Genomic DNA, 10,839 nt, shown 5'->3' on the forward strand with positions numbered 1-10,839 from the left:
TGGATTATTGTAGTTCAGATTGATGGTGAGCCATGAAAATGACCTCTCTTCCATGATTACTCCAGTACCACGGCCACTTCACCGGCCTACAAGGGACATCGTCAAGAGGTCGAATGTACATTTCAGTAGGTATGTCCATTTAGAATTCTATTTATAGCATTCAAACAAGGACATACAATGACATAATCATAAGGGAATGTTCTATATATATATATATAATCTATGTGTTTCAATACAATAACAGGTATTCAGTCATTTGGTAACCTTGTCTGTATTGGTATAGGAAGCCAGAACTAATGTTTAACTAAGAAGTTACTCATTATTTTATTATTAAGGTGACAATGCCTGTCTATGCCCCAGGAGGGTATAAATTGGTGTGCAAACATGTTTTGTGGTTTTAAAACGTTGAAAACCAAGAGATGACCACATGCTAGCACACGCCTCATTTTTCAGACTTTGAAGCACAGCGTGAATCCTGGACAACAGTTCAGTCTGGAGTGAAATGATGTCATGTGTTTTTCATTTACCGATACACCAATCCTTATATTCAGCAGCAGCTTTCAACAATAGCAAAATGACAGTAATTCCTAATCGTGAAGTTAATCTTCCCTATAAAGGCAAATGCAAGTGGTTGTTTTTCCAGCCTCCACTCACATATCCAACTGTGAAGATAAAATCAGACATGCGATTTGCAAACCAGGTGAGTGGATCTCCTGTACAGCGATATCTGAATTTCAGAATCTGTTTTTATTTGCATCTCAGCAAGACGCCACAAAAGCTGCCTGTATGAACAACATTTGCTGCTTTCCCTTTCTTCAACAACACCTGATTGGAAGAGCTATGAAAACCACATGACAAACAACAGTATTCAGACTGTCTCATGCGGAGCTTTTGAGCTTATATACATTTGCGTATTGGAGTGGGTTTACAGTACCTGTATTTTGAAGTGTCTCCAAAATAACACTGTGGTTACCTGGAAACACAGGTGAAAACTAGTTAACATGGCTCACCATGTGCTGTTTTCCATCAGAGTTGAAATCATTGAAATCTTCTGAAACTGTACATAGGATTAAATCTAAAACATACCAGTGCAATATATATGTGTTCTCTTGTTATTGTCCTTTAATCAGGTTAACCTTGGTAAATGTACCATAGGATATCTGAGGTTTGCTGCTTTTGCTTCATATCTAGCAAACAACCCTCTCTTCAAAGCTGCATCTTATAGTGAATCAAACTGTAAAGACAAACTGTCCCCTTCCTTCACTGTCTTTATATTATCCACACTGTCTTCCGATGTCATCCCTTTACAAAATACCTATATACCTATAGAAAGGTGCAGAGTTTAAGATCTGAGAACGATGAGTAGAGAATATCTAAACTAATCTATCATGAGGAAATCTGCTGAGGAAAACAACGGTATGAATAGGAAGCAGGATTCAACACAGCTTTCAGTTCTATCATTTGGATCACACACAGCCATTAGGGTGATCCCAGACCTCATTCAATGTTGCTAGATTACAGTCCCATGCAATATTTAATCTCTGACAGATCTCAATAAAAGGTATTCATTCCAGGCAAGATTGCCTACAGCTTCCTTTTATGCTTATTTGCTGACCAAACAAGTCGTTTCCAAATGAAACCATTAGATCAAAATGTGTATCAATCTTTCTTTGTCTGTTTCTTCCATATCAAATACATATGCAGTTGGAATACAGATTTATATTATTAAAAATAATTTTAAATCAGTGTTTTTATATAGTTGAAAGACTTGATCCCTTTTGTTCTAGTAATCCGACTGCCCTTGAAAACAAATATAAAAGGCAGCATCCCATTTCTGGAGCAGACATACTGATAATCAAAATACACACACATTGAGGTAATGAATGTGGCCATTTTGCCTAATGGGATAAATGTTGGAAAGTGTGTGTAATATGGGTTGACCGTCTTTAATACACTATCAAAAAAAGGGAAACAAATATTCCTCATCAATTTTTTGCCTGCTGAAACAGACTTTGGCTTTGTTTACAATTTTTCTCCTTGGTCCAGCACTCACTGACAAGCCCCCATCCCTCAGCCAGGTGAGTCTTATCAACCACGACATCTTGCACGACATCTGAGAAATCCTGGCTTCCATTCTTTTCCAGAGATCAAGAGATCTCAGAGCATGGAGGATCACCAAGCTTAGGTAGGTTTGGAAAATACTATTGTTCCAAAAACATGGTCTCTTTGCTCAACGCCCTCATTGCAGCTCTGAACCGGAGCGCCTCCAGTGAATGAGATGCCGAGTGCCGTGACAGCTTTGTTTTTGGTTAGTCGATGTTCTGTAAATGGTGGGTTAAATAGTATTATATATTTGGAGTTAGATGCTGTGACTAAGGACTCTTAACTGGGGAAATGAATCGGTGCAAATTTTGGAAAATGCCAAGGTGTTTTATTATCTTTATACTGCATTTAGAATTATTTTTTTCTAACTTATAATACGGCTGTTTAATTTCCAAGTGATCGTCAACGAGCTATACCACATGGAAGAAAATAATGGGCTCAGATGTGAGGTGAAACTGGATTATTCTTCAGCTTCAGCTGACGATGAAGAGACGACATTAGAGCGACACGAAATAAACTATTCCATTCGTTTGCACTGTGGAAAACTGGAACCCAAAGCGAATCCCAGATCTAGTACAGATGAATGGGTGTTCAAAAATGATTACAAAAGAACACTATGCAAGTAAACCACATGGTCCAATTTCTTTGTGTTTTCCTTGTGTTACAAAACACCTTTATACTTTTCAAAATGGCAAAACCTAAACTTGAAGTATGATACTTAAAAAAAAAAAAAAGTATGTTATTACTTTGCAATTGTGTAATCTCTGGTCTGCACATATAATTAAAGCATAGCAGCAGCAAACTCGTGTCATACAGGAGACATGGTGATGTTAAGCAGTCAATAAAAGCATCAGTTTCAGTAACTTGTGCTTTATTTACAGTAACAACATTGGCGAGTTCTATACGCTAGCACTGCATTAAGAAGTTGTATTTACTTTGGAGAGACCTATACACAGCTAGATAACTAATGGCTTATTCTGTAAAACAAATACACGTCTTACAGATCACTGCCCCAGCCCTCTGAACTGACATGAACTCACCCCCATCATCCAAATTACCTAACATTCTTCATCTTTATATTATCACTCAATAATTATCATGCAAATATTATGAATGTATACATATTTTAACATTTTTAAATGTGGATAGCTTTCACAGCAGCTTAATATATGTTTTAAGCACAGCTTTTAATTCTTAGCCCAGGTGTCGTCCTTTTAAATGTGTAGCACGTTTTCACATCTACATCAATGCAGAGTTACAGACAGGTAACTCTCAGGCCCAATACAATGAATATCATCCTTGAATAAACATTGTACATACAGTGCATATCATTTGTTTTAATATCCCAAAGCATCACATAACTAAAACTTAAAAAGTAAAAATGTAATTATAATATTTTCTTACTTTTGTGCAGCCAGCTGCTTTTGTACAAAGCAATTCCCTCATTCTTAAAACTATACTACTTGGAAAAAGGAAACAGTTTGAAAGTTACACTATAGCTTATAAGTTATATTATAATAAGCTGTATTATTATAATTATTATTCACATACAATATATTCTGGCAGACCTCAGCATAAACAGAACTATTAGTCTAGTTCGATTTGGTATTACCTGTGGCCTAACATCTAAAGAATAATATAAAAAAATAAAATATAAAATCATCCTCATAAGTAAAGCATAAAGTTTAGAACTGAAATGCAGAAATACTGGGGGTTTGATTGCAGGTGAATGGGCTCTGTTGTTATACTTAATAAAATAATGTACAATCAAAACAATAGCATCTCTAAATCACCCACAATCTTATCCCCAGTCCATATTGACACACCTGTGGGTATCGCTTATGATAACACTCTCACACTGGCGGACTACACTGACTTTCTTCTTTTCCCAAAGACATTGTTGATGAGTTTGGCCATTGATTTGGAGCCACTGGGCCTCCTCTTGTCTTTGACTTTGCCGTTCACACTGGCGTTCCGGATAATTTTCGAGAACATGACAGCCACCTCCTGGTAGTGCTCGGCCGCCGACAATTCATAAAACTGGCACTTATTGTCAGCTGCCAGCTTTTGACCTTCCTCTCGGCCAACCTCTCTCACGTGGCAGAGATCCTGTTTGTTTCCAACCAGAAAAACCACTGAATCCACATCCCTGTGGTAAGAAGAAGAACAAAACAAAACATACTGACAATCAGAAGTTGGCATTTTTGAGTGTAGACTCTTTGTCAAACACAATATAATTATAATTATTATAAGAAAAATATAAATTAAACGTGCACACTAAAATTGTTAATACTGCTCCTGTATTTGTATTTCCACAGCCATAATGGAAGTCCATTGACATTCCTCAGACAGTTCTACAGCAATTATGTGATATGAACTCTGTCATATTGAATAGGGAGAGAAAAACACTTATGAGTCACATTATCTGAGTGCCTGGTTTTCTATTACAAATTATGCACTGTAATATCTTCTGCTAATGGAGGTTACTGAGAGTTGAGTATGCGTCTCGTGTTACAGTTCAATTGTTGGACTGCCAGTTTTCTTAATCAACCACAGATCAAGATATTCTCTAATGTAAAAGAAGAGCAAAAGAGATTATGATGTGAACCCGTCTAACATAACATACCAGTAAAAAAATATTTTGAGCTCATATATTATGGAGAAGAAACAGTGATATCTTATTATTTTGGTTCTAGTATTTTAGGGACATTTCCTGGTTATTTCTTGTCACAGATACTGATGTGAAGATACAGGCAGGAATCACTGAAATATAATTGCCAGTTTATAATTGCCAGATTATGCTCGTAACTATAGGACCTCTTTGCCATTTTGACATGGTTTTATGGTGGGTTGAACATGTTTTCACTTAAAACACCTCACCAATACCAGTTAAAAACTATTGTAAAACCACAGTGCAAAAGTGTGGTAAATGTATCAAGTTAAAATTGCATCAGGGGCAGAGGTGTCAGATCTGTTTAGAGAGCTGATGCTGAGATATCATTTAAATGAGAAGATAAATGAAGTGACTAAATACACTCACCTAAAGGATTATTAGGAACACCATACTAATACTGTGTTTGACCCCCTTTCGCCTTCAGAACTGCCTTAATTCTACGTGGCATTGATTCAACAAGGTGCTGAAAGCATTCTTTAGAAATGTTGGCCCATATTGATAGGATAGCATCTTGCAGTTGATGGAGATTTGTGGGATGCACATCCAGGGCACGAAGCTCCCGTTCCACCACATCCCAAAGATGCTCTATTGGGTTGAGATCTGGTGATTGTGGGGGCCAGTTTAGTACAGTGAACTCATTGTCATGTTCAAGAAACCAATTTGAAATGATTCGACCTTTGTGACATGGTGCATTATCCTGCTGGAAGTAGCCATCAGAGGATGGGTACATGGTGGTCATAAAGGGATGGACATGGTCAGAAACAATGCTCAGGTAGGCCGTGGCATTTAAACGATGCCCAATTGGCACTAAGGGGCCTAAAGTGTGCCAAGAAAACATCCCCCACACCATTACACCACCACCACCAGCCTGCACAGTGGTAACAAGGCATGATGGATCCATGTTCTCATTCTGTTTACGCCAAATTCTGACTCTACCATCTGAATGTCTCAACAGAAATCCAGACTCATCAGACCAGGCAACATTTTTCCAGTCTTCAACTGTCCAATTTTGGTGAGCTTGTGCAAATTGTAGCCTCTTTTTCCTATTTGTAGTGGAGATGAGTGGTACCCGGTGGGGTCTTCTGCTGTTGTAGCCCATCCGCCTCAAGGTTGTACGTGTTGTGGCTTCACAAATGCTTTGCTGCACACCTCGGTTGTAACGAGTGGTTATTTCAGTCAAAGTTGCTCTTCTATCAGCTTGAATCAGTCGGCCCATTCTCCTCTGACCTCTAGCATCAACAAGGCATTTTCGCCCACAGGACTGCCGCATACTGGATGTTTTTCCCTTTTCACACCATTCTTTGTAAACCCTAGAAATGGTTGTGCGTGAAAATCCCAGTAACTGAGCAGATTGTGAAATACTCAGACCGGCCCGTCTGGCACCAACAACCATGCCACGCTCAAAATTGCTTAAATCACCTTTCTTTCCCATTCAGACATTCAGTTTGGAGTTCAGGAGATTGTCTTGACCAGGACCACACCTCTAAATGCATTGAAGCAACTGCCATGTGATTGGTTGGTTAGATAATTGCATTAATGAGAAATTGAACAGGTGTTCCTAATAATCCTTTAGGTGAGTGTATATGAGTCATGAAACCTGAGCCAAAGCACCTCCACCCCCTGAAACCCACAGACAAATGTTATGATAAAAAGGCTGCAGACTACCGGAGTTAATGCTGGACGGCAATAGCACGGATGATGGATGTTTCTATTAGTAGCTGAAAATAAATATTTGTACATCTTTGGTCTTGAGTGCAAGACATATTCACACACAGATGATAACCTTGGTCTAAGTAGAAGGAGTGGTTTATGTATCATAACTTCTCCAGCTTGTTTCCTGAAACCCCAGGTATAAATACAAATGATTGGTGTGGGTGTTTATATCAGTGTGGTACAGAGTGACACACATCTATAATGCATCAGCCACGCTTCCATGGCATAGTGCAGTGCTAAGCCCGTTCCCTGGCTAGACGTCTCTAAAAAGCCTCTTCACAAGCATTTCTGGCTGTAATATAATGTGTCACTAGTTAGAAATTAATTATCAGGAAGATGCAGGAACAAAAATGTATCTTCTAATTACTTACATCCACGATAAAATGTCTCTCATCTGTTTGGAATATTATGGCCACACCTTACCTGTGGCCCTCCTGTAAGTCAGTGTCACTGATACGGACCTTGTTTGCCCCTAAATATGATTTTTTTCCCTGGCATTTCATTAGAGAATGTCATACCTTTTGGTGACTCCCAAGTGCAGCTGTCGTATCAGGTGTATTATGGCTTTTGCAGTTGTGAAGGAAGATCGATCACTGATATCATAGACCACGACAAAGCCATCCGCCCAGTGCATTTGATCATGCAAGGAGGGCTTCCCTTCACAAAGCTGTGAATAAAAGTTGCAGCTTTACAACCAAACACCACCATTTCAAGTTTGAGACAAGGGCACTCTGGGGCTTTCTGTTTTCATGTTTATGTATTTTGTTTATTCTTATTCCCTGCTATAGCTCAGAGGGGTATAAGCAATATATATGACAATCCTGTTCTATGAATATATCATAGGTAACAGTGTAATCATTCTAATATCAGCTGTGCATTTGGGCAATGTGGTTTCCAACAGAACATCATTCTTTTCAATATTTCATTTGAATCTCCTGAACCATATATCAGAAATTCCATCAATTCATTTTATTTTATAGCTGTATCACATTACTCATCCAGGGCATATTATTAGAACATGTCAGCCCAGGAAAGTGACGCAGAGTGGATTGGTTGCATAACACTAATTCCCCAGCCATGGCATCGACAATATGGCATCGAGAACTGAATGCCATTAATATTAAAAAAACAAAAAACAAAAAAAAAACACAAAACATAAATGTGACCACAGATTCAAATTAGATTTACAGCAATTTATATTAAAATACTGCTACAACAGGGACAGCAACACCAGTGAGAAAACAAATTAACTAATATTAATATGCGAGTCTGCAGGGGTAATTACACAGTGACATTAAGGAATGATTAAAATGGGAGTGGTGTGAGTTAATTAATAGTTACCAGGGTCTAACATGAAGCACTTTTCAGTGTAATGGATAAGATCACATCTTTCAGTCTGAGATGTGAAAGTCTAAAAATGAGGTTGAATGGAAGATTACATTATGCAGAAGCTCAGCACAGACTTTTGAATTTTGACGTATATTCAAAGAAGCTTGTGTGAGGAAGAATGTGCCGTAAAAAGTGTTTTGTTTTTCGAAGACTGGAGGACTAAGGGCACAGACAGAGGTGAGGCATGTGTTTCCCTCTGTGCCTCAAAACTCATGCTGTGAGTCTGTATACTCTGTCCATTGCTAAATATGAGCCAAAACAACAATCCATAACTGTTATTATTATTATTATTATTATTATTATTATTATTATGATGATGATGAACCATTTCCACTTACTTGAGAACATGGGTCATATATTTCTAGATTAATTTGTCTTCCATCTATAGACAGGCGTTTTCTGTATATACTCTCTGGAAAAGCACAGAAACGACAACACTTGACATGATGATGATGGTGATGATTATTATTGCTCTCCCACCATCTAAAGAATATCACATTTATACACAAATCAAACAATCCTACAATGATACTGAAACACATTCAAACCTACCCAGCAAACCCATGCGATTCTTACACTGTCTCCCAATGCAACTGCTGCCAAATTCATCAGGATATTAAAAAACTAAAATAATAATAATAATAATAATAATAATAATAATAATAATAATAATAATAATAAACGTAGGGATACAGCTACTGGTGAATTGATCACATTATGTAACTCACCATACTATAAATAGTAATTAAATTAGCTGCAATCACAAAGTTAATTAATATGTATAGATTTTACACAGAAATAGAATAACTTCAGCTAATCTAGAGATCGTATAGGCGTCGGGTTTAAATGTAAATACACCATGTATTTGTTTAAGTTACAATAATATAACTCACCTGAAGATGATGCATACTCGCCAATAAATCGTCTGGTTAGGAATCGCACTATCAGGGCTGTATAGAAACAAAAGCCGTTTCTTATCCACCGTTTAAAGAACATGAATCTCCGACTTCCCCATTAACCCCCGCCCTTCACGCCATTGTTAATAACCTTATTATGTAATGATATTAAAATAATTACAATTACCTGATTTCCCAACTCCATCACTGCCAAGAACTGCAAGTTTAATGTCATTCATGATCCCGCAGCTGCGTCTCCACTCTGAGTATTAGTTAGAAATCAAACCTATCGGTGCCCCGGTTTTATTGTTGCGAGACTAAGTCGCAATGTTGAGTTTTAGAGGGATTGCTGAAGAGCTGCCGGTGCGCTGGAGCTGATGCATCCCTCAGTGACTGCGCTGCTGGGCTGCACATCTGGACTGCTGGCTCTGCTTTGTCCAGCTCAGCCCACACGCAGCTGGATCATGACGTCACGATGACGAAGAAAACCCTGCCAGAAGGACAGGCGACAGAGAGGGGGTCTGTTTCTGACGTTGCATAGACACAGGGGGCATCTCTTTAGTGGAAGTGTACATGGACGTGCATGAGACATTCACAGAAGCGTCACAGTCAAGGAATCTGGAGTTATTGGCATGTACTATGTTCTTCTCCTTCTTACTTTTTCAATGAGAACAAAGGAAAACTAATAATACATTAAAACATGGCCAATGTGCTAGCTAAAACAGCTGCTTTATTTAATATTCTTGCCAAATTGTTCAGCTGAGATAAAATGTCAGTGTGGATATCAACCAGAACAGTGGGCCTTGTGACCTTTTCTTCTGTGCACTAGAAACGCATAACTATTTTAAGAGTGAATGCAAATTGCCTTTAATAAATCTAACCAGTGTTTATTAATGAGTAAATAAATGCATTTCCGCTTCAGTCTTCTGTTATAGTTCGCCCACATCTCGGCTGAGAGATCTGCGTGAGGCGCCTTGCCAGCAGCAGATGGCTACACCAAATTTAGAAAGGAACTTTTGAAAGAATTTATCTTCTTCGACAGAAGAACGTCATGAGACTTCATAAATACCATAACTATATGTTATATACTATATATTATATCTGGCATGTGATTCAGAGACCAAATCATTATCTTTGGACATTCCTTTATATATAGCTATTACAAATCCCAGTTGTCCCAGTTGCCTGCTTTGTTTCTTGATGTTATTATGCACTTAAATTGCCGTTTCCGACACTAGGAAGAAAAAAAAATGATTTTCATACATTATGGAACAACATAATAACTGCAGTCTTAAGAACACGGATGAGACATAATAACTACTATATGGTATCTAAAAAGTAAACAAATAATGGAGGAAATTACGTCATGGGTAGGTGTGGTGGGAATACTGGGGATATCCTTCTTTCTTGTAATTTTCTTATCTCCTGCAGTCCATTATTCTGCCTCAACACACCCCAGTCACACAACTATAGAAAAAATACAAATAAAAACATGTATATGCACCTGGACATGCTCAAGAAGCAAACTCTCATAAATATGTCAATGAATAAAAACATAAGAAAGTTTACAAATGAGAGGAGGCCATTCAACCCATCGTGCTCATTTGGTGTCCATTAATAACTAAGTGATCCAAGGATCCTATCCAGTCTATGTTTATGTTTTCATTCTCTTACCAAATAGAAGTGGCCAGGGAAAAAGCAAGCCATTTATTTAGTTCAACATAACTTAGCAAAATCCACAGTTCATGGTAGTGCTAGTTTGATCAAACCAAAACCACAACAGAAACACATCAGAGTTACAGAGTTGTCATTGCAGACTTCTGGCAGGCTTTGTCTAGACTGTTTCAGCCAGAGCAATTAACTAAGTACAGTTCATTTTTCCACAACATGCAAGCCATATTTAAAGGCAATGTCCTGTAATTTATTGATAAGAATATGGGTAGTTCTGAGTTGATTGCTTTTCAACTACATATTCCCTAAAGGACTAAACTGTCAAATTTCAGTGATTTTGGTGACCATTTGGAATAGCCAATCAACCTACATAATAGCATGGGAGAGATGAAG

At 38.0% G+C, this 10,839-nt stretch overlaps 1 protein-coding gene across 1 annotated transcript; it reads right to left on the reverse strand.

The window, feature by feature from the left end:
• Positions 1-2,957: 2,957 nt before the first annotated feature.
• On the reverse strand, positions 2,958-9,246 carry rergla (RERG/RAS-like a). The gene is made up of 5 exons (XM_066724399.1): positions 8,963-9,246; positions 8,773-8,829; positions 8,218-8,291; positions 7,009-7,157; positions 2,958-4,252 (listed from the first exon to the last, which is right to left on the reverse strand). The coding sequence occupies exons 1-5, from the start codon at positions 9,012-9,014 to the stop codon at positions 3,970-3,972; spliced, it is 615 nt and encodes a 204-aa protein (XP_066580496.1). The 5' UTR covers positions 9,015-9,246; the 3' UTR covers positions 2,958-3,969.
• Between the last annotated feature and the right edge of the window lie 1,593 nt (positions 9,247-10,839).

Source organism: Amia ocellicauda, chromosome 15 (genome assembly GCF_036373705.1).
Source record: "Amia ocellicauda isolate fAmiCal2 chromosome 15, fAmiCal2.hap1, whole genome shotgun sequence".
Taxonomy (NCBI): Eukaryota; Metazoa; Chordata; class Actinopteri; order Amiiformes; family Amiidae; genus Amia; species Amia ocellicauda.